General features: G+C 43.3%; 1 protein-coding gene across 1 annotated transcript in view; it reads left to right on the top strand.

Moving 5' to 3' along the window:
- Nucleotides 1-21,351, top strand: part of wwc1 (WW and C2 domain containing 1) — a 48,761-nt gene extending 27,410 nt beyond the window's left edge. Inside the window, exons 7-22 of the mRNA XM_085798241.1 lie at nt 1,947-2,093; nt 3,033-3,103; nt 3,201-3,446; nt 4,857-4,946; nt 7,810-8,513; nt 14,159-14,276; nt 14,401-14,568; nt 14,853-15,045; nt 15,480-15,623; nt 15,841-15,890; nt 16,625-16,847; nt 16,966-17,139; nt 17,245-17,337; nt 18,308-18,538; nt 18,640-18,758; nt 20,829-21,351. Coding sequence (XP_085654367.1) covers nt 1,947-2,093; nt 3,033-3,103; nt 3,201-3,446; nt 4,857-4,946; nt 7,810-8,513; nt 14,159-14,276; nt 14,401-14,568; nt 14,853-15,045; nt 15,480-15,623; nt 15,841-15,890; nt 16,625-16,847; nt 16,966-17,139; nt 17,245-17,337; nt 18,308-18,538; nt 18,640-18,758; nt 20,829-20,895 — 2,838 coding nt within the window. The 3' untranslated portion in view covers nt 20,896-21,351. The remainder of the gene's footprint in view (nt 1-1,946; nt 2,094-3,032; nt 3,104-3,200; nt 3,447-4,856; nt 4,947-7,809; nt 8,514-14,158; nt 14,277-14,400; nt 14,569-14,852; nt 15,046-15,479; nt 15,624-15,840; nt 15,891-16,624; nt 16,848-16,965; nt 17,140-17,244; nt 17,338-18,307; nt 18,539-18,639; nt 18,759-20,828) is intronic.
- The last annotated feature ends 3,454 nt before the right edge of the window (nt 21,352-24,805 follow it).

Raw genomic sequence — 24,805 nt, 5'->3', positions numbered from 1 at the left:
AATACCAGCTCTTTATTCTATCACTGTTTTAGCAAATTTTAACTCCAATTGTTGGAAAAAAGCCTCAGTGTTGACAACATTTGACGTACAAACCCTATATAGATGTAAAACATGAGGTCTTATTATTGAAATCTGGCTTCAGAGTGGTTTGGGAGTAGAGGAAGTGTTTTCAATTATACATAATCTGCTCTGTGCACTTGTCTCTGCCTCCCTCTCTCCCCCTTCACCATCTGCATCTGACAGCTCAGCCTGTGTGTCTTTGACATTGTCTGTTCATGTTTTGTGCGTCTGTGAGTGTAGATTACTTATCTATAAGTGTGTACTTCTGCATGTTTTGCTTCAAGTCAAAGAGCAGCGTGTTGTGTCTGGCAGACGTCACAGCTTCAGCGCAATTTAAATAATCAAGAAGATAATTCATTAAAGACACCAAATATTTGATTCAATTTCAATTTACAGCTTTTCTTTGTCGTTTCATGTCATGTGATTGATTATAATTAGACTTCCTTTAGGTTTTAGATACTATTTGGATAGAAAGGACATTTAAAACCTGTGATGAGCAAGTTTTAATTTTAGTTTTTTTAAAGTTGTCTTTGAATTGCAAATAATCAGAGTTATTCTAGTGATTATTGTATTGGATCTGATCATTGGACCACAATGACAGCAAACGTATAACACCCATACAGGGTCAGTAGTTTACAGCTGTTTTAATATATCAATATTTGATCAGTTATAATTTTAGGCATTCTTGGAAAATATCTACATTTTTCACTAGTTTCTGGAATTTTATAGAAAGTGATCAATTATTAAGTTGAAAAACTGATTGAAAAAGTCCACATAGCACTCCTTAAACATCAATGATCCAAAACTGTGTCCCCAAATGTTGCCATTGACCCTGTCAGTGTTTTACCATCCCATCATCTCACTTCAGATCAGGGCAGAGAGGAGTTTATTGAAATGTGGATTTCTGAATGTGAATCGCCCTCAGTCCTTACAATGTACTCAGAGCAATAAACTTAACAAACAGCAGTCAACGCTTATCAGGTGATGTCACATTTATAAAACTGAACTAACATACCCTGGAATCAATCTGAAGCTGTCATACAGACCAAAGCTCTCAGTAAACAATCAGAAAACAATTACGGCATCAGCTGAGTGAGAATGATTGTTGGGTAGTGAAGTCTTTCAAATATAAAAAATCAAATGTTAACACTTAACTGTGGCTCCCATGTGGAGGTGCCAGTCTGTGAAGACATGTGCTGGGACCCTCAGGGCTCAGGAAGAGACATGAGACATTTGAAAAGCTGCATCATCAAATTACGGCAACACCTCTGTTATCATAGAGTCATGTCTTGTTATTTTTCTGCCTCATCTAAAAGACAAAGATAAGGTGCATTCCACAGTGGGCTTCAAAACTCACCGCAAAGTCATATATGATATTCATCACGGGGCTGTAAAGATGAAAGTGTCGCTGCTGTGGCAGCTGTCACAGCCGCTGCATGTAACGGAGGAGCGTGTAGCACACAAAGAGGAGCTTGTGTTTTACATTTTACAGTTTATTCCCTTTGAAGATGCTCTTTGCCCCGACCAGTGACGTTGACGCCACGTTTCCACCATGATCAGATAAAAGATTAGAGAGCAAATGTAAAAGAATAAATTGTTGTGACACCGCAGTGCTTTTTTTTTTCTAGGATCTTGGATGTTCATGCAAAATCAACAGCAGAGATGATGATTTCCTGAAGTGTAATGTCAGAATGTATAAATCTTTCACTGGGTTATGAAGATGGCTGCAGAGTTATGACACAAAAGTGGGGGGGTAAGGGGGTGGGGGGGCCGTCAGGTGGTGAATGTTTTTCTGCTGCTGCTCCAGCTGCCGACTGTCAAAACCAGCTGAACAGTGACTCCTGAATCACTACATCATCTCCCCGTTTGTGTGTGTGTTCATCCAGAAACTGGCGGTGCTGAAGGACGGTTTCCAGCTGGACTCGGGCTCGCAGCAGGAGCTGTGGGGCAGCAGCCCCTCGCTCGCCAACTCGGAGCTGTCCATCCCCCGGCTCTACTCTGACGCCGGCTCGCAAACCGACATCCCTGCAGAGGTGAGTCTCACACACACACACACACACACACACACACACACACACACACACACACACACACACACACACACACACACACACACACACACACACACACACACACACAGCAGAGCAGAGTCTGGAGTCTTGACAGTCTTCTGCTGTTGTCATGGCAACAACAGACATCTACCGTCTCGGCTTCAGTCCCAAGAGTTTTTCCGTTTCAAAAGTTTGAGCAATTGCATTAACTAACTGTTTAATGTATAAAACGTAGGGATGTCAATCAAACTTACCACATTCTCGCATCAATGAACTTGTCAATGAATCTACATCATCATTTCACCACTAGAACAAATGGAAACGTTTAAAGGGATAGTTCAACACTTTGGCAAATTGGCCCATTGCCATAATCCCTATAGTTTTAGGAGTAGGTTCTTACCTTTAATTGTCAGTGCAAGCTATTTTTAGAATAGTGGAGCAGAACCGCGAGCCTCGAAAACAACTCCGTCTCATAACGTTATATTATTATCTCATAACGTGGTGAATGTGCAGGTCACAACTTGTCCATGAGAGCGTTTTGGAGTTGTTGGATTGTGTATTTGATGAGTGAAACCAAGAAATCCCATTAGCCTCTGTAGTGTAGCTCTGAGCAGCTTGCGGCTCTGCTCCGCCGTTCTATAAATAGCTTGCACCAACAATAAAGGTAACAAACCTACTGCTATGACTATAGGGATTAAGGCAATGGGCCAATTTGCCAAAATGTTGAACTATCCCTTTAATGTTCCATTCTTTATAAACAAAAAAAAATATTTTGTGTGTTTCAGCAGCTTTTATCTTATAATAACTTTAAAAGATATGATCTTTCTTAATGTTAGTCATGAATCTGGAACAGTTATAGTAAATTGATGTGTGTGTTGACTTCATGGTCTTGATGTGACCTTGTTTTGTTTTTGTGACCAGTTCATAACCAGCACCAACAAACTGGCGGAGAAGGTTCGTCTGAGTCTGAAGTATGAGGAGGCCAAGAGGAGGTAACGTCACTTCGCCTGCACAGTGTGTGTTTGTGTCTATTAATATGTGTGTGTATTTCTGCACATTCACCCCCCTCTCTTTTCTCACGCTCAACAGGATCGCCACCATCGAGGTGCAGATCGCCAAACTGGACAGCGAGGCGTGGCCGGGGCTGCTGGACCCGGAGCGAGATCGCCTCATCCTCATCAACGAGAAGGAGGAGCTGCTGAAGGAGCTGCAGTACGTCAGCCCACGCCAGCGGCTGGAGCCCAACGACGCCGAGAAGCTGGAGTCTGAGAAGAAACGTCTGGAGCGAGACCTGCAGGCTGCCAGGGACAACCAGAGCAAGGCGCTGACCGAGAGGTGAGCGGGGCGGGGTCCGACCCGGGAGAACAGAGCGTGTGCTTCCTTTAAATGACTGATTACACTCAGAGTTTATTTTCTCTGCTGTGACCTTCTTGAGCTCTTTGTAACTCCCAGCTAGTTTTAATTAGAGATTTACTCGATCAAGTTACAGTATTATCGTGGGTGCCAAAGACTTAACATGTGTGAACTGGCTGCTCAAAACAAGCTGAGAAATCACGTCCAGTTATATACATACACACAGTACTGTATGGGACCTTTAAGAATCAGGACACAAACAAGTGCATTAGTTAGTTAATTCATCATTTATAAAACATTTTTTTCCTTTATTACAGTTAAAAATGTTCAAGTCTGTATAAATAAACCGTGGCTGACATTAGCTGATGTGAAACCATTCCAACAACAGCTGGTTCAGTGTCTCTGTTGTTGTTCCACTCTCACCGTGTGTCTGAAGGTGACAGAGGAGATTAGAGCAGGTGATCACAGGTGTGCAGTGTCTGGTGTGTGTGTGTCGGCTGATGACACGTCTGACCTTTTACCCCTGTTCGAGTTTGACCTTCACACGCGTCAAACCTCCCCGACAGACCTCCTCTCCTCTCCTCTCCTCTCCTCTCCTCTCCTCTCCTCTCCTCTCCTCTCCTCTCCTCTCCTCTCCAATGTCTTTCATTTACATTTTTGTCTGGTTTCTAATGGATATAGTATGTTACAACCTTTAAACTGAAATTTTGTGTAAAGTGTAAATAAGCAGGGAGTGAGCGCATTAGCCTAATGACAGTTTCTTATTTGTTGTTTTGCCAACTCAGAATTAACTTCAATTAACCACAACCACCTCCTTAAACCTTCACTTTCTACAGCGTGTGAAGACACTCTTATTTATATGACTCAAGGCTGTTGTTATGTGAAAACTTTTTTAAATATAAAAATGATAAGTTCTTCAGCTCTTCTCAAATGCTCCCTCTGCTCCTGTCCTCCTTCACCTTCCTCTCCTCTTTTGTTTCGTCCTTTTCCTAAATAGCAGCATGCAGCAAACCAGAACGGCCAAGGTCCTCCTCTGTCCCGCTCTTATCTCCCCCTCCTCTGCCTCCTCTAACAGGGCTCTTGTTGTTCTGTGTTCAGGTCAGACTCTACCTGAGCTCAGTCTCTCTTTGTGTTTTGTCTCCTGTTCCTGTAACCTGAGAGGAGGCTGCGCAGCCCGGTCACAAAAGGAACCCCTTGTAGTCCGTCCACCCACGCAGCGTTCAGCCAGTGACACGGGAAATAAGAACTTAAATTCACCGTCTGAAAATGTCACTTTCACCAACTTTGACCTATGATCCTTGAGCAGAGCCAACGCCCCATTAGACAGAGACACTAAATACAGCAGCTTCTCAACCTAATTATTATTATTATTTTTTTAAAATATCGTTTCAGGCTGCGGCTTCACTGCAAAAGGAACAAGTTGGTCAGAGAGCTGGAGGAGATGGTGCGACTGGCCACATCGCTACACACCCAACTCAAGAGGTTTGTTCTTCAGTTCTCTGCTGTTTAATGAACATTGTACTAAACAAATAAATTGATTGACATCAGTAAGAAGTGAGGGTCAGAAAATGAGCATATCAAATATCAAATGGTGAATAGAGAAGTTATTACCTGAGCTGTCACCTGTGAACATCCACGACATGACTGACAGAGACAAAAGCCCGACTAGTCTCTCTTCTTATAGACTTTCTTTGTGTAGCACCTTTCTGTACATGTGACAAAAAATCCTTCAACAGACAGATCAAATTAAATTGTCAATTGCAAACAACAAAAGCTTTTTGTTCTTATGGAAATGTGTCTTAAAGTGAAATTCCGGCGTAAGTGTAAACCATGGTCAAACACACCGTAACACCGAGTTAGACCCCCCCTCGAGAGATCAATTTGCCCGACCGCTACATTCACGAGATCCACCAACTTCAGCAAATACCGCAATATCGCCACACACGGCGCTGTCCGGATCCACTGTCTGACCGCAACCAAAACGCCACCATTTGCCCAAAATAATGCTCAGAACTGCACCAAATGTCATCAATAGTACACACAGGGTCCCAGCACGTAGTACGAGTTGTCAAACATCTGCTAGCTTTGCCTGTTTTCTTTAGCAAGGAGATGCAACTCAACTCACCTACTTCTCCTCCGGGAGCCGCTTGTTGGTGAGGAAGCCCTGACGAGTCGATCACCGAGTGCACCGGAGTTCCGCAGCTCTTAAAAATGCTCATTTGCGCCTATATCGTGGCCAGCACTCGATAATAATAGTTATAAAGTGATATGCAAGATATAAAAAAAAAAAAAAACTCTGATTGTATTTCCATGAGGTAATTGTTGATTGAGCTGCGGAACTCCGGTGCACTCGGTGATCGACTCGTCAGGGCTTCCTCACCAACAAGCGGCTCCCGGAGGAGAAGTAGGTGAGTTGAGTTGCATCTCCTTGCTAAAGAAAACAGGCAAAGCTAGCAGATGTTTGACAACTCGTACTACGTGCTGGGACCCTGTGTGTACTATTGATGACATTTGGTGCAGTTCTGAGCATTATTTTGGGCAAATGGTGGCGTTTTGGTTGCGGTCAGACAGTGGATCCGGACAGCGCCGTGTGTGGCGATATTGCGGTATTTGCTGAAGTTGGTGGATCTCGTGAATGTAGCGGTCGGGCAAATTGATCTCTCGAGGGGGGGTCTAACTCGGTGTTACGGTGTGTTTGACCATGGTTTACACTTACGCCGGAATTTCACTTTAAGAAGTGAAATCTGACTCCGAAATGTTCTGAGTCACTCAGAACCTCATCAGTGTGACATCAAACTGATGTAAAAAATAATCAGATGTAAAAAAAAACAACAACAACCTTCCAAAACATGATGGTATACTTCCCTGAAGATCAATCAAAACAAATTTGGTCATAACTTGCATTGTTGTTTTCATAAAAGCCAACACAATGTTTCGGTCCCTTGGACCTTCGTCAGGTTATGTGGTGATTCCTTTAATAAAAGCTTCTTACTCATCTCTCAACAGTTGTATTATACCAGAACTTCCACAGAGAGAAGAAAATAATGAAATTACCAGACATAGAAAATGTGTCTGTTAGTCAGAGAATAAATAAGCACTGGATGTTTATTCAGTTTATAAAGAAAAGAGTAAAAACATGTCCTAGTTTCATCAGGTTTCAGTAAAACCATGAAATACGCTGCTGAACCAGACACACTCAGACAGGCAGGTCAGTAAACTCCCAGAAGACCAGAGATCTGGCTTTAATATCCATTTAATTAATTGCACCGTTATGAGCTTCCAGGCTGTTTCAGAAATCAGAGCTGTGAAATCTGAGAAACAGAGAGCAGCTTCAGTTTTTAACCTTTAATAACCAAACATTTGCAAAAGACGAAAGCCATTTGTTCTCCTCGCCTGTTTGACTGCAGCGCTGATCTCTGGGCAAATCTAATCCTGCGTACCCGAACCCGAGCACATGACGCAAGGCTGCTGTAAGATCGGCACATGTTCCCCAGTCGCTGAATATTTCACAAGAGCTGCTTTTTAAATTCAACAGTGGGAAATCTGAAAGGTTGACATGAGCAGTGTCAGTCCTCTTCATCTTCCTCTGCAGGCCCAGTCTCTCTTTCTCTGTTTGATCCCCGTCTCTCCTCCTCGTTTGACGGACATCAAACGTCTCGCCCGCAGACGAGAAGTTCACTGTGTCTGCGCTAACGAGCCGTCCGTCTATAATTAGACACCCGATCTTACAGAGTGAGGAATGTGTGAGGAGAGTCGAAGAAAGACAGAGGGAAGTTTTACCCCATGTCCTGTTGACCAATAATGAATGAAATCTTCTAATGCAAGTGCAGGTGCTGCTCAAACACAACTCTCTTTATACACTAAAGCAGTGGTTCCTAACCTTTTTCCCCTTCGGGGGGCCCAGACCACAGGTTGGGAACCACCACTGCACTAAAGCACAGAATAACAAAGAATAAAACGACAGAGACTGTTTAAAATGTTGTTTTTTCATGTTGCAGGAATTATTATGGGAGAAATCTACACTCTTAATTCTTTTTAGTGTTTAATTTGACCATCAACAATATACTGTAATAAGACAGCATGTAAGATGATACACAGTGTGATTAAAGAGGCCGATGGTAGAAGGGCAGTGGAGTGTAAAATACTGACTTTTAGCAACTTTAAAGTTATTTATGGTTCCTCTCTAAACTGTTATTCATCATCCAGATGTTTTCATCCGTCGCAAGCTGTTCTGGTCTTGTGTTAAATAGTGCTGTTATCACAGAGTTAACACAACTTGTTTAGGTGCAGTATATATTTATATTGATAAATGGTTAATGTGCTCCCCTCTCCTCCCCCCCTCCAGCCTATCAGCCAGCACCCTGTCCTGTTCCTCTGGCAGCAGTCGAGGCTCGCTGACGTCCAGCCGCGGCTCGCTGGCCACCACCTCCAGCCTGGGCTCCACCTCCTCCCTCAGCTTCACCGACATCTACCTGGAGCAGCCCGAGCTGGCGGACCCGGATTTCCAGAACAAGCTGGACAGCCTCCTGCAGGAGGGCGGCCAGGGGGGCTACCGGCCCTCCAGCTCCATCACCACCATCCACGAACACGAGGTGGTAACGGGTTGCGGGAGGGGGGACGCCGGGAGGCCCGAGGGCAAAACGGGAGGTGCGGAAGGAGACGTGGGGAGCTCTGTTGGAGGAAGCACAGCAGGAGGAGGCGGAGGAGGAGGAGCAGGAGGAGGTTTGGGAGTGGAGATCGGGTCGTCCAGGATTCAGGCCCTCAGACTGTCGGAGACCCCTCGCTCCATGAGCTCTTTATCTCCCCGATCGTCTCTCTCCTCGCTGTCTCCCCCGTGCTCGCCGCTGGTCACAGACACTAGCTTCCTGTCCGGCGAGACGTTTGCAGGCCAGACCGGGCCCGGCGGTCTGGGCCTGGACCTGGAGCTGCACAGCCGGCTAGCAGAGCTGGAGCTCAGCCTGGACTCTCAGGAGCAGAGACAGGAGCGTGGCCCGGGCGGGCTGGAGGAGAAGCAGAACCTCAACACCGCGCTGGGCGAGGAGGTCAAAGGTAAACTCAAAGGAAGCTTTTATTCACTCATTCTATGTCTATGTTCACAATAACAGTGAATCCACAGAGTTTATTGGTTAGAACTGAACTGGATAAACTTTACTTTTTAAAGTGAACCCTCAGGCTTTGTCTGTGTCTGTTGTGCTTTCATAAGCGTAGTGCAATAAATCTTGGGATAGGTTAGGCCTTGAGTGTTGAATCCTTTGTTGCTCAGTAAAAGAAGCATGTATTTGAAGGTCTAGTCGTGCTGCTGTGGCGTCATTGGTCTTCAAATGCAGCTCCTAAAAAATAGTCATGCAGCCGATCTGAGTGTGGTGGAGCTAGGGCTGCACGATTATGGCCAAAATGATAATCACGATTATTTTTGTCGATATTGAAATCACGATTATTAATCACGATTATACATTATGTTAGATAAAACATGTTTTTATTGCACTTTCTATTTGAAACAAACAATAGGCTATGTGAACAAGGTTTAAGTTCAAATAACATAAAATTATAATTAAATAATAGCCTAATAAATTCAGTGTTTCCCCTAGCGTTTTGTCGTGGGGGAGGGGGGGTCGATGAGTCCGGGGGGGGGGGTGTGGGTTGGGTTGGTGGGGGGTGTGTGGATGGTGAGGGGATGGCCGGTATGGGGGGGCGATGGGGGTTCTGGTGGCTTCGGTTGGTGGCGGTTTGTTTTGGGGTCGGGGGCTTTTATTCTGTTGGATTGAATTTTGTTATCGTTTTCAATGAGGTCACTGTCAGTGGGGTTGTTTGTAGGCGTGGTGATGGAATTTTATGGTTGTCATGGCACCTGGCTTTTGCTTTTTTTTGTGAGTGATGAACCTGTTTTGTTGTATTGGTGTAATCGTGTTGTCAGGGGTTGTTATTTTGGGTATTTAGTCTTAGGATTCTTAGATGGTGTTTTTGTCCCTGTTGGTTGGGATGGGTGTGTGTTGGCATCAGGTTTTCTGTGATGTGATTCGCTATGATTGGTTTTTGGTGCGGCGGGTAGTGATGGTTGTGGGTCTTTGAGTTGTCTTTGTTGGGGGGGGGGGTAGTGTTGTTTATGTGAGGTGGTGTGTGTTCATCTCTCGCGCGTCTGTTTGGATGAAATAAACACAAATAGGTACAAACACACATTGGCCTTAGTATTTTATATCTGTTTCATAATATTTTATGACGAAAATTTATAGAATAGGCCAACGAGTGTGTGTTTTATTGAGTGTGTTAGTATGGAAATAGTGGGTTTTTTAGGTGCTGTGGCTAAAGCAATTTCATATGGTCTCTGTACAAGATTATTCAGATTTGGTTTGGGCAACACTGAATTATAACAGGCAAAAATCGAAATTGATATTATTCAGGCAAATAAGTGAAATTATTAACTTGGATTTATGATTTATTATCATCGTCCTGCTGGTGAGTGGACCATTCTTTCCGTGGTGATGACTGATAAAATATAGAATATAGCTGTAGTCTTATATATAAATGAATAGGGATGCCCATGTTAACCGTTAACCGATAACAAGAACTTTGATCGATTAATACTAGCGGTTATTTTTTTCATTTATTTTATTAGCTCTTATGTCGTCAACTCATGGGGGCGTGGTTGGCACGCGTTACGTGCCTTCAGTCATATTCGCTGCAAAAAGTTACACAGGAGGGACTGACAGTATGTGCAGCAGCAGCCCCAGTGAAGGTATGGTCAGACATAAATGTAGCTTCTGGACATAGATGTGCATCACTGTAAACAACGGCGTGGAAAAAAAAAAAAAAAAAAGAGGACGTCGCTGTCTCAGCTGTATTACCTTGCCGCTCCACGGAGGAGATGTCAGAGGAGTCTGCTGTTCCTGTCAGTGGGGTGTTTGGCTGCACTTTGTATAAAGCAGTTCTACATTGGACAGATTAACCTCAGTGCGCATGATCAGCTGTTCGCGGCGCACGTGTGTATTAGCGGCAAAAAATAAAAAAAAAAAAAATTGAAAACAATTTATTTTTTTTTTTTTTCTTTTTTTGCGTGCGCGCAAGATTCTTATCTTATCGGTTAGGTTATAATCGGTTAACACGGTCGGTTATCGTCAGAAACAAAATTCAAAATGTGCAATCCCTATATGAACTCCTGACGCTCAGAGGTGAGGAGAACATCTGTAGGCGGGAAGACGTCTAGAGAGAAAGTAACAGCAGCGGATCAGTGATCTCTCCTCCCGTACAAAACGCTCCGTTTCTGATCCACTGGACTTTCAAAGTAAGTGACGCAGTGATAATGAGTTAAATAGTGAAAACAGCGGAGCTTTTATCGCCGTTTATGATTAAACAAATAGACCAGACGCAAAACGACTGTGCAGGAGCGCGAGCGCCGCGGAGGTGACGACGCGGTGAATCTGATTCGCGGCGCTTCTGCCGGTGTTGTACCGGCATGTGAGCGTGGTATTTTAAAAATCAGATGGCAGCGGAGAATAGTTGCGTTTGGTTGTTGGCAGGCTTGGGTGCTTAGGTGGAGCGTTCAGGTTTGATCAGACCAACTAAAAAAGGTCGCTTTGACGCGATTGGCTCCTTGATGTCGGTTTTTCAGGGGGGCGGGGGCCCGTGCAGGGGGGCGGGCGCCCGCAATCAGAACGGTAGGGGAAACACTGAAATTGACAAGACAAACGGGCCTAGCGAAAATAAATTGCATTGCAGGAGGTGCAGAGGTGTCATTTGTACAGTAGCGTACAGATACTTGTGTAAAAACAAAAAAATAAATTGGTAGAAGTAGTGTGATTCAACTCCTTTACTCAAATAAAAGTATGTAAGTACGCTCTGAAATGTAATTTCAAAGTAGCTATAGTAGAAAATAAAATTTTGCCATCATGATACACAGAGATGTTTGTTGGGGCAGGAGTCTGTCTAGCTTGGACCAAGTCAGCAAGGGTGGTTCAGCAGCAATTTGGAACGAATTAAAAAAACATTTAATGAACAGACCAAGTGTTTTCACACAGGCAGCGTCAGCAGTCGGCTAGTCCATTGTGGTGACACCAAACGCCATAGAAGCCGTTACCGGCGATATGATGGGTTCGGAACGTTTTAATTAACAAAGTAATATGTAATCTTAACACCAAACGGCCGCGTGGGTTGACGGGGTGGTCTCGGTCTGGATCCAGGTGAGAGGCGACGTACGGAAGCCTTTGGAGGGTGCAGACTGACGGCCGGGACACCATCTGATTGGTAAACAACAGTAAGGGAGGATGCGCTGCTTGTTAAGTTAGGCAGCTTCATTGAAGCCCTAACCTTGTTCGCCCTGGTTGGTTGGCGGAATATTGGGTTGAGAAAGCGCTTGATGTGATATTGCGCAAGCTGTTTTTTAATATGTTAATAATCGTGACGATCATCTTAATTTAATCGTGGCAGCCAAAATCGTGATCGTGATTAAAATTCGATTAATTGTGCAGCCCTAGGTGGAGCAACTACATTGTACAGTTTGAATAGAGCAGGCTTGTTCAGTCACAGAAGTTGCTCGACAAATAAAACAGATCACCTCAGATTTGACTTGTCATTAATTCAGGAAGCGACTCAGAGTCTCTTATCCTCAGAGCAATCACATCAAGTCTTCTTGACGGCAGTGAAAACTATTTTTGCATAATAACAGCTCAGGAGAGCAGCGGGAAAACGATCGCTGTGACGATCGCAGTTAATAACGAGAGAACGACGATTGTGATGAATGATCAGCAGTTAGATGAGCAGCAATAAGACAGAGGCCACAGAGGGTGTGTGTGTGTGTGTGATGTAACGGCCATATCTCTGTTACACGAGGCGTCACTGTGTGTGTGTGTGTGTGTGTGTGTGTGTGTGTGTGTATGAGAGAGAAAGAGGGAGATGTGAGAAATGTAATACTGTGAGTGAAACCTGATTGCTGAGAGAGGAGGGGAGGGTTAGGAGGGTGTTGGATTACAGTTGGGTCACCTGTGCGTGTGTGTGTGTGTGTGTGTGTGTGTGTGTGTGTGTGTGTGTGTGTGTGTGTGTGTGTGTGTGTGTGTGTGTTCTACTCATGTTTGAAGTCTTCTTCTGAGAAATTTGACACTTTTTATTCCCCTGTCTGTTTTACCTTTGTTCCAGTTGTCAGGGTGAATTTTATCAGCTGAAATTTATTGGAATTAGTTGATCAGAAAATAAATAGTTTCAACTATCAATTGTATCAATTGCACCAACATTTTCTGGTTGCACTTTCGTAAGTGGAAGGATTTCCTCTGTTTTGGATGTCTTTAAGATGTTTGACTGTGGGCTGCCTCTGTTTTTAAAGTGAGTTTATTTACGTTTGTTCACGTCTGAGATAATAAAATACTCAGTCTTACAAATTCTCCAGAGGGTCGCTGAGACACAACATGAGCCATCTTCTCCAAATCCAAAGGAACAGATCACTGGTGGACGTTTGCCTTCCAGTTAACTGAAAAACCCAATTTCCACAAAAAACGCCACTGTGACCTGCTATAACTGCAGGAGTTTTTTGCAGCGATGGAAAGGGCTGAAAATCCGACCACGGTGATAGATAAGTCTGAGTGAAAACTAAAGAAGAGTAGGAGTTGGAACGGCAGCTGAACGTGACTCAGGTTCTCGTCGTAGCGGCGGGTGAAAGGTGGACAAGGTGTCTGGTTTCCTGTTCACTCTCCATCCCTGGTGCCAGGCTCCACCTTGCACGGAGAGCCCCCCCCCCCTCCCCCTCCAACCCCCCACATCATTATATTTAATGAGACCACTGTGAGGACTCCAGCAGCAGCACACCGCTTCGTCCAGATTAAACATCTGCAACTGCACGCTGCTGGGAGATTGTTTTTTCTAAGCAAAGTGTGTAACTTGCAGCTACTACAAAAGGCTTAGGCTGCTGCTCATGTTTTGAAGTCTAAGCTGGGTGGGGGTGGGGGTGGGGGGGTTGTGGGGTGGAGGTTTCTCCCACCGCCACCTGCCACGTGTGCTAAGAAGAGGCTCTGCTGATGGTTTACACTGCAGACTTCAACAAAGCCACGGTATCTTAATTACAGCCAACAGCACAAAACAAACAGATGTGAAGTGTTGACAGAGGCTTTGATCGGAATCAGTGATTAAACAAGTGGCTCGGAGCGGAGGTTTCCAGACACGACTTCTCTCTGCTTTATCTCTCCGCTCTTTGCCGTCCTCTGCTTTTCTCTCTGCGGTCAAACTGCAACTCCTTGCTTGATGTCTTTGCTTTAATTTCAGGGAGTTTTTAAAATGTATTTAGAGCTCAAATCTTCAAATGTTGGATGAAACGCTAGTGGACATGGTGCTTCTCGCTGCCTGAGTTGCAGGAACAGGTGGAGATAATACATTTGTTAGGGACTATTTTCAGCAGTGGATTAATCCACATTTTGGGTATTTGGGGCAGCAGGATTGTGTGTGTGTGAGAGACTGTCTCAAATAAACCACAGTGTGTGTGTGGGTGTGTGTGTTCATGGTGATGAGGGAACATGTCACCAGGTGCAACAGTGAGACTCACTGATGTGTTTTTAATAGTTTTTGAGCCAGTGGATGTTGTTGTGCGTTATATTGGTTTGGAGTTTTTATGGGATTTGTATTGACAATAATAGTATAGACTGTGACTGGGTGTATTTTCCCTAAAATGATCAACATGAAACCTACAGTATCTTTAATTAATCTAACCTTATCTTCAGAATCGGCTCCCCAGCTGCGGGGGACGGGGGCGGGGCCAAAGAAGATTGGCGTGACCTCAGCAGTGTCTGATGAATCCGTAGCCGGCGACAGCGGAGTGTACGAGCCCTCGGAGCGCAGGTATGAAGAAGACTTTCCCAGTTTGATTGCTTGCAAAAACTGGTATCTGCCCCATCCTCATCAGTATCACACTGTCGTAAAATAATGATTTGGATTCTCACAAGTGTGTGTTTGTGTTGTCCAGGCCTGGCCTCCCTGCAGACCTCCTCCTCAACTCCTACGAGGAGCGGGCGCTCGGCTGCTCCCAGGTGCAGCTCGGCTTCCGTTATGAGTCCAGAGACCAACGCTTCACCATCTGCGTCATGCAGCTGTGCAACTGCAGCGCCCTCTGTCTGCCGGCCGACCAGATCATGTAATAACCCCTTTACCTCTTGTCAAAATAATGAAACACAAACCTGTTTGTTTATTTAAAACAGGAAAAAGGACAAGACACAGTTGTAGGAAACACTTTGAATACACTCTGTCCACAGCTATAAGCTACAGAAACAAAACACTGAGGCCCGTCCAGAGGGTCCAAAAGCTCAGGGATGTTCAAATACAGAGACATGAAACAGTGAAAGCTCCACTGTCTGCTGAGAAGATCATGTGACCAAGCAGCAGCAGCAGCTGTAACACCTGTACCTGTGTGTCCTGCAGGTATGTGCGGGTGGTGGTGCTGCCCTGCGTGGAGGCCACGCGCTGCCTCTTCCGAACACGCGGCTCCCTGCCTCAGGATGTCGCCGAGGTCAACGAGGTGTTCGGCATGCAGATATCCCACAGTGCACTGCGTCAGAAGACCCTGAGGGTCGACGTCTGCAACACCAGCAAGTCGGGCCACGAGGAGTGTCTGGTCAGTGGAGCCGCGCTCTCCTGGTTTTAGTCCCAGTGTAAAGCAAAGTGGAAAAATCTGTTTTAAATTCTCTTAGAGATTCCTGAAGCTTCTGTTGGGACTCAAATGTTATTATGAGAAAAAGGGAATTAAGTAGACAATTAAAAATATTTGTTTTGACGACTGAATGGTTGAGTTGATTATTACATAAGAGCAACATCCTCACTCCAGTTCCAGACTCTGTTGCATGTGATACTTTTCTGTCTGTGCCATTTGTGCCATTATTTCCTGTCAGATAAAAAAATATCTCTCGTTCGGTTTGACAACACAATAATGACAACAGCCTTGGGCGCATTGAGCACTGACCAGGATGAGGGATGAGCAGATGCCGAAAGTATTTCCTTAACCTTAACCATCCTCCCTCTCTCTCTCCTCCCTCTCCCTCCTCTGTCCAGGCGGGGGCCCAGATCAGTCTGGCTGATGTCAGCTGTTCGGAGGAGCGATGCACCAAGTGGTACAACCTGCTGAGCCGCGCCTACATGCCTGAGATCAGCAGCAGCAAGGACAAGGAGAACCGAGCGGCAGGCGGCTCTGACAGGGTACAGAGGGGGGAGACACTGTCCCCCAGTGGACACTGAGACTATTTGATTTAGTTCAACATTATTTTAAAATATTTTGCAAATCCAGCTGCTAATTATTATGACTAAGGAGTTACCCTTTATTATTATAACTCTCTTTTTTCTGCTTGTACAACTATTCATTTTATCATGTTAAAAGCAAAATTTAAGCTTGCTGCTGATGTGTTTTGTGTTTCAGACGCGTGTTTCCAGCAGCGACACAGTCGGAGCTCCAGAGGAGGAGGAGTGGTGAGTGTTTCTCTGTTTAAAAAATAAAAAAGATGTATCAATGATATTAACTGAAAATTACGTTTTTAAACTTGAATTCTTCTCCTTATTGTCAGGTTGTAAATATGTTTTTAGTAAACCTCCCTCACTCTTACCTGTAGAGCTGCGTTAAACACGACAACAGAGGCAGTTAGTCACCACACACACACAAACACACACACTGAATGTTACCTGGCAGGTTCAGACTGTCAATAACGTTCCTCCTCCCTCTGTCCCATGACGATCAGCACGTGTCCTGAGGTTGTGGCGGCTTAAACACACAAACACAAATTCAATACACACACACACACACACAAGAGGAGGATAAGGAAGAATACGCTGGTCTACACTCACACTCCTCCTTTTCTTTCACTCTCCGTCATTTAGTAACTAAAAGCTCATTTATTTACAGTATTTGTCAGAATTTTAACTGTGACCTTATTTTATATATTCAGATGCCTGGTTACACATACTGTAGCTTCAGTGGCTTATGTCACTTTTACCGGAAAGAGAAAACATTAAAACACATGTCATGAATTCATGGCACAATTTCTTGTTGTAAAAATGCAAAAAACACGAATGGACAAAAGAAATAGAAATGAAAAATGAACATATAAGAATTCTTTCTTCTTACCAAATTTACAATAATTTATTGTCTCTCAGAGCTTTTACAGTCAACAGTCCTCCTCATCTGCATCTCTATTGTTGATTTTCAGGCACGGCGACCCGCTGGAGACAGACCTGTTTGATGATGAAGAAGGAAACGGAGTGGAGGGAGAGGGGCCTCTGGAGGAGGAGGACGAGTTTTATCCTGACAGCAGCCAATGGGAGGAGGAGGAGGAAGAGGAGGTCAAGGTGACCAAACACCCTCCTGCAGCAGCAGCAGCAGCAGCAGCAGCAGTAACAGCAGTAACAGCAGCAGCTGCTATCACAGAGAAGGTAACTTCTGTTTTTAGCTGCTCCAGTGCATTTAAAGGTCCACGATGTATCTGATGGTGTTTTATAACTTTGTCCTCGGATAAACAGGAAATCTGTCTTTCTATTATTCTTCATCCAGGTGAACAAAGAGACAAGTATGGATGGTTTGCCGTCGTCGTCCCACCACTGCTCCGTGGTTCGGCCCAAGGAGCGCCGGCCGGATGTCCACCAGCAGAACCCCTTCATGAGAGGGAACACCATCATCCGCTCCAAGACCTTCTCCCCCGGACCTCAGAGCCAGTACATCTGCAGGGTAACTGATGAACTGACTGACTCTACAATATGACACAGAACAGAGAGAAAAACTCAGACTGTTCTCCTCAAACACAGAAGATTTAACTAGCTCTGTTTTCCTCAGATCAACCGCAGCGACAGTGACAGCTCCACCCTCTCCAAGAAGTCTCCGTTTGTCAGAAACGCCTCAGAGAGACGCAGCATGCGCATGAAGAAGGTAGAAACAACTTCTTTATCCCTTTCTCTTCCTCATCACTCCGCTCACATCTCAGGTTTCATCTACAGATTTTCTCTTGCACCTGAACTCATTTTATTTACATAATATGTCATGTGAGATTCATTCAAAGGGTTTTCAAATAACATTTCATAGGATTTTGTGTTTGCCCTGCCGGTCCTTAGAGAGACTGTGTGAAACTTACTTGATCCGGTCTGTGTCTGTTTGTTGGATTCAAATTCAAAGTGGCTGAGGGCCTGAGCAGAAAATGTCCGTCCACTTCCCTCCAGCAGTTTGTCTCTGTGAATTGACCTGTGTCCCCCTGTGATCGGCTGTAAATCTTGACAGTTTAATAATGAAGTCAAACCTCAAGGTTTACCAACCTTGTGCTCTCCAATCTCCAGAGAGAGAGGCAGATGAGAGGGAGAGCTGACTCGTAGAGCTGTCCACTAACTCCTAGTGAAGTGACTCTCAATATTTAATATCCATCTGAATGTTTAATGCAGCTCTGGCATTTGCCAGCGTCCATTAACGTAGAGGCTTCCTCGGCCTCTGTGCTCCTCGTGGGGCTCCACAGCAGCAGGAAATTCTCTTGTACACATCAGATGGTGTTGACAGTGTTTGTCACTGTACAGTCATGTGACATCTGAGCCTTTCTCTGGCCTGTCTGTTTATTAGAATAACAGCTTTGTCAAGGTGTTCAACACAACAAGAGCTTATACTTACACAACTACGTCAACTGTTTTCATTACGGATTAATCAAGTAATTATTCTCTTCACTAATTAAAATGTCCTTTGCAAATAAAGACATTTTATATTCTTGATCTTGGGTTTGCACAACAGTGATATCATTTCACTGCATGGCCTCATGAATTCTAAGAACTTAATATACATCAACCAATCAACCAATAATAAGATAAATCTGTTGTTGTGACTACAGGACTTAACTAGGTCTTTTTTTCCCTCCCCTCAGCCTCCTGTGCAGGTCAAAGGTCTGGACGGTCTCCTGCGGACGTCCCTGGACTTGGAGCTGGACCTGCAGGTGTCCCGGACGCGGCAGGCCAGATTGGCGCAGGAGCTGCGGGTGCTGCGGGAGCTGAAGTCTCAGCTGGAGAAGGCAAGGCAGCAAGGTCAGAGGGAGCTGCCCGCCTGGGTCCAAGAAGACGAGCGCTTCCGCCTCCTCCTAAAGCAGGCTGAGAAACAGGTGAGTGACCACGTTAAGACACATCAGTCCAATGTCCAGCTTTCAGGTCTGTTTGATATGTGTCTGAACTGAACACGTCTTTGCTTGTTGCTCTTGTTCAGACTCGAGAGGAGCAGCTGCAGGAGAAGCGGGTGGAGAAGATGATGAGGGCGGCAGCCAAGGACGTCCACAAGATCAGGGGCCAGAGCCGCAAAGAAGTCCCTGAGGTCCAGACCTTCAGGTGGGAGTAACAACAGGCTCAGGGCTCACTTTTATCAACCGTCTCAGAGTTTCAAAGGGATATTTCAACATTTAGGCAAATTCGCCTATTGCTATAATCCCTATAGTAGGGCTGCACGATTATGGCCAAAATGATAATCACGATTATTTTTGTCGATATTGAAATCACGATTATTAATCACGATTATACATTATGTTAGATAAAACATGTTTTTATTGCACTTTCTATTTGAAACAAACAATAGGCTATGTGAACAAGGCTTTCAGTTCAAAATAAAACGTAAAATAAAAATAAATAATAGCCTAAAATAAAAATTTACCCAAGGCAAAGGGCTAGCGAAAAATAAATGCCATTGCAGAGTGCAGAGGTGTCATTCTGTACAGTAGCGTACAGATACTTGTGTAAAAAACAAAAAATAAAAAATAAATCTGGTAGAAGTAGCTGCTGATTCAACTCCTTTACTCAAATAAAAGTAATAAAGTACAGGCTCTGAAATGTAATTTCAAAGTATAGGTAAAACTTAATTTTTGCCATCAATGATACACAGAGATGTGTGGGCAAGAGTCTGTCTAGCATGGACCAAAGCACAGCACGGACGGTTCAGCAGCAATTTGGAACGAATTAAAAACATTTAATGAACAGACCAAGTGTTTTCACACAGGCAGCGTCCAGCAGGTCGACCTAGCTCAACTGTGCTGCCACCAAAACGGCCATAGATCGCCATTACCGGCCGTTATGATCGCAGTCGGAACATTTTAATTACACGACGTAACATGTAATTAACACCAAAACGGCCGCGTGGGGTGACGAGGTCTCGGTCCAGCTTCGAGACCACCCCGCAGCCCGACCTCGATCTGATCCAGAGAGACCGGCTGGGACACACACTCTGGAAAAGGGAGGATGCGCTTGCTTGTTAGTCAGGCAGCTTCATGGAGCCCTGACCTCTCGTTCACCCCCTGGTGGTTGGCTGACTATTGGTTGAGAAAGCGCTTGATTTGATATGCAGCACAGCCCGTTTTTTTACATGTTAATAATCGTGACGATCATCTTAATTTAATCATGGCAGCCAAAATCGTGATCGTGATTAAAATTCGATTAATTGTGCAGCCCTACCCTATAGTCTTAAGGGTAGGTTCATTACCTTTAATTGTCGGTGCAAGCTGTTTTTAGATCTGCGGGGCAGACGTGAGCTCTGCGTGGTGCGCGGTATTTCCGGGTTTTCCCTCATCAAACTCAACAAATACACAATCCAACAACTCCAAAACGCTCTCATGGACAAGTTGGGACCTGCACAGTCACCACGCTGTAGAATAATAATGGAACGTTACGAGACAGAGTTGTTTTCGAGGTAAATACGTAACCGGAACTACATTCCCGACACGGCTGCTCAGCAGAGTGACTTCAGAAGCGCAAGTAGTTCTGAGTATTTGCTATTGTGTTATAATGTTACATAATTATTATACATTATTTCATAGCCTGGCGAATGTGCAGGTCACAACTTGTCCACAAGAGTGTTTTGGAGTCGTTGGATTGTGTATTTAGTTTGATGAGGGAAACGTAGAAATATAGTGAGCCTCCGTTGCGTTACCTGAGCAGCTCGCGTCTCTGCCCCGCCGATCTCAAAACAGCTTGCACCGACAATTAAAGGTAATGAACCTTCTCCTACAGTAAGACTATAGAGATTATGGCAATAGGCAAATTTGACAAAATGTTAGACTATCCCTTCAAGGATCTGAATTAATTGGCCTGAAAGTCTCACAGTGAAATATTTTCGAGTTGAAATTCAGAATTCAGTGATTGTTTGGATCTGTCACAGTTTGACTTGAAACCTTGATAATGTGCAGATTCATTCATTTCTTTGCAACACGATAGAAAATCAAACTGCACTCATGTGAATCATTGGCTTGTTTTTTTCTTTTTTCATTCACTCGCTCTAAGTTACAAAGTCAATTTAATGTTTATGTTCATGTTGATATGATGTTGTTGTGATATGATATGACCAGTTCATCTGAAGCACCTGTTGTCCTCAGCTGTGGACAGACGTTCTCACTGTTCCCTGTGTGATTTCAGAGAGAAGATGGCGTTCTTCACACGAGCAAAGACTAGCATTCCCGACCTGCCGGCTGACAGCGTGTAGAGAAGCATTTCAAAGTATTTCCCCCCTCGCCTCCTCCTCTTCATCACCCCCCTCCTCACCCAGTCAGTCTTAACCTGCTGTTCCCTCACAAATGAAGCAAACGTTTTGGCGGTGTTATGAAGAATTTAAAAAAGTAATATGTTTTAGTAGAAAACAGAAAAAAAACAAAAAACACAAAATCGTGAAGAAACGACTTTGTAAAGAGCTCAGCATTTCTAATGTGGATAGTATTTGTAAATTAGCGACAGCACGGCTAGAGCTTCTGTTCTTACTTCGCTCTTCTCTTCCACTCTTTATGGCGTTGTGTTTCTGGTATTAACAGACTGTTTATAGGCTTTTAGGTGTTTTTAAAATCATTCCAGCACATAATCACACAGCTGCACATGTGCGCAATGAGTTTTTGTACTGAAACGGCACATCTGGACATAAAGGATATATGTATATTGGTAGCACAAGTTAAAATCAATCATGGTACTAAAGGAAAAGGAGAAACTTAAGCTGGTGAGGAAACAAACAAACAAACCAAACGGTATATGCAGACAAACATACAAGCACACACAATGTTTTTTGTTGTTGTTTTTTTTGTTTTATTGTAATTTCCTCTACAGACATTAATAGAGGGCTTTGTAATGTCATCAGTTCTCCTTTTAAAGTCAATAAAGTTAGCTCAACTGTAGGAGGAAGAGAGAACAGGAAGAGTACTTCCTCTCCTGTCTCATCAAAGTTATAATCCTTAAGATTGTTATACATCAAAACCCTTGTTTATACTATTTATGATAACAGTTTTACAGCAGTAGACCTGACTTTGTGAGGTTGGAGAGGATATTTTGGGCTCTGAGAGTTCAGGAAGTAAAAGTAATTTTCTAACTGGTAATATTGATGACTGGATTGATACAAAACTCACTCGGTAGATCTGGGCGGCACAAAAGACTAACGACTATGTAAAACTTAAAACCAATGGGGTTCTTTGTTTAGAACATTAAAGGTACGTTAAAAAAAAAGCCTTAAAAAGTGAAGAAATGAGATGCACTGTAACTCGGCATAAAATCACCCAGTCTTTAGTAGTAGTGAGGCTACTAGTTGGTTTTCTGTAGTTTAAATTGGTTTACTTTTGGATCCTGGCTCAGATTTGGATTAATTCAGTAACTGTCATTATATAAATGTTCTTAATGGTTATCAGTGGTCAACTTGGTGTCTGTTGTGGCAGTATTGTGAATTTATTGAGGAGACTTTTTTTTAAAGTCTTCTTTATGATGAGATGATCAGTCTGTAAGCAGATGCCAGTTCGTCTTCTTTTGTTGTATTTCTGACAGAGGAAAGAGGGTTTGCTGCCCCCAGGTCGATATATGCCTCATTTCCAACCAAACGTTTTATTCAAAGACTTGTGTCACCACCAGTAACCACGGGTGACGCCAACCTTAGCAGGACTGAAATCTTGAGGATTATAACTTTAATATCTCCAAATCAAACACTAACACAACTTGTATGTAAAAATAAGAAATAAGAAACTTGTCTGATGTGTATGATGTTGTGAGCACAGACGGTTGTACCTGAGTGTCATCAGCATGCTTTCTGATTCAGTCTTTCACTACATGATAGCCAAGAGGAGAAAACTGGAACTCCTTTTACGAAGTTACTAAATGACCTGGATTATGATTGTCTCTCACCAGTTACACATGCACAAACACACTCTCAGCAAGGTGTAGAAACAGCACTAACACTCAGGTAGTTGATAGGATAGTCTGCACTTTAAGAAACTTGAGGTAAAAGTGAAAAAAAAGGAAAAATAGAAACTTGATGTGGGTTTTTGGAAGTAAAAAAAAAAAAAAAAAATCCAGAAACCTTTGCCTCGTGCTGGAATGATTATTGATTATTGATTGTTGAAGCACTCAATGATTGTTGAAACACACACACACACACACACACACACACACACACACACACACACACACACACACACACACACACACACACACGCACACACATGCACACACACACACACACACACACACAGGAAGTGAAGATCAAATGTATTTTCGATGACTGTGAACTTCTCACTGATTGAATGATTGTTAGACTGGAAGTGACTAAATCCCCCTTTATGATGAAACTGACCAGCGGCCAATAGGAAGACAGAGACTCTGCTTTGTTTCTCAAGACACCTGGACTTGACTCTGATTGGCTGGTTAAAATATGTTAAACTATGTTTAGCTTAGCCCATTTGTCCTGATTCCTTTGTAACTGGACGTTTCATTACACATCTGAGTCTCATGTTTCCTCGAACTGGATGATCTGCAGCTGAATCTATATAATGTTGAATCATGTTGACATGGTGACCCAGCCAAACTGCACACATTGTCGCCATGGCCTTCTTATCAAGTCTTTGTATCAATAATAGTGTTGTTTATTTGTCCAGACTACAATTTAGACTTTTTAGCTGTCAGAAGCCACTAGGTACAGTACTTCCTTCAGGAGCAGGTGGAGACCAAACACAGAGCTAAAAGACTGAGAACAGTCCACTTGCTGTTTCTCATAACATCTTTTTTTCTAAATTGGTAATATGATAAAATATACAATTACAGCAAGTTTAGGCTGTCAACTTTAGAAAAATGTCATAGCACTGTCTTAAACTCCTTAAATCTCACCTCAGTCAACATTAATGAATTAACACTGAATGTTGTGTATTCTTTGACGATTGCAGGTGGTCACTGACACAATAATAAGACCTTTGTTTGTATAGCACTTCTTCAAACAATGTGGTTTTCATAAAATAAAACAGAAGTTGCAGCAGCTATAGCAAAAAAATAAAAATAAAATAAAGAAACAGTGTGACAATATAGCAATAAAATAAAAACAATAAAACTCAATTATCTTATGTAATATTGTATATATAATTATTGTAAAGACTTTTTATAAAAATGTTCGAGCACAGAGCATAATAGATGAGAGTGAGTTAGGTAAGTAAAGATGTGCTTACTTACAGTGATAAATTGCTTCAAATTAAAAGCATTGTTGAATTTACGTACAACAACAAAAAAGTTCAGCTTAAAAAAGTTTGAACTTATTGATTTGAAACCAATTTACACAAAAACCAGAGAAGATGTTTCCTTCTGGTGCAGCAGGCTGTGAAACCTGCAGTGACTCTGATTCTACACACTGACATGACTGCATTTTTCATTTGATTTATATTCAGCTCAGTGAAAACTTACTGACGTCTGACTTAGTTTCCAAGGCAACCCGACTTATAAATCAGCAGCAGACCTCGACTCAGGCTCTTCTCTGGTTTACTGGCAGGTGTTGGAGGCTGTTTGTCTTTGTGTGTGCAGCTACGTGTTGAGTAGCTGTTACAAACGTCGTCCTTGCTGCAGCTTTTGTCACAACAGCACTCCCAGAAGTCTTTGCTGTTTGATGTGGGTGATATACCTCATACTTAACCTGCTGATAACTAGACTCCTGGGGAAGATCAGACAGCATGTTCAGATGTTTTAAACACCTCTGATCTGTCAAAGAAAGTAAAACTTTATTTTTTCAAAAGTTATATTTATTTGATAGGAAAGTGGAGATAGACAGGTAATACAGTTATAGAGAGCAGGTTGATTACCAACAGTAAAGAGTTTAGTAGGCTGGTGTGCATCTTAACCACTCAGTTATCACAACAAGTCAAGTCAAAACTGTTTTTCCCCCCAGTGTTTTAAACTTTTCTTTCTCATTAGATTTCCTCCTCATAAAGAGAAGTTACAGTTTACGAATAAAAGAGAAAAAACAAACATCAAACATTAATAATGGAAAAATATTCACAAGCAAAACTAATCAACAACACAAAAAGGTAGAAATTTAAATCAACACTAGAGAGTTTGGGATTTAAAGTAGCAGTGAATTATGGGTAGGGAAAGTAGGAAAAGAAATAGGT

This window comes from Trachurus japonicus, chromosome 14 (genome assembly GCF_045865225.1).
Source record: "Trachurus japonicus isolate A0001 chromosome 14, Traja_1.0".
NCBI classification, from domain to species: Eukaryota; Metazoa; Chordata; class Actinopteri; order Carangiformes; family Carangidae; genus Trachurus; species Trachurus japonicus.
This window is presented reverse-complemented; position numbering and strand designations above follow the sequence as displayed.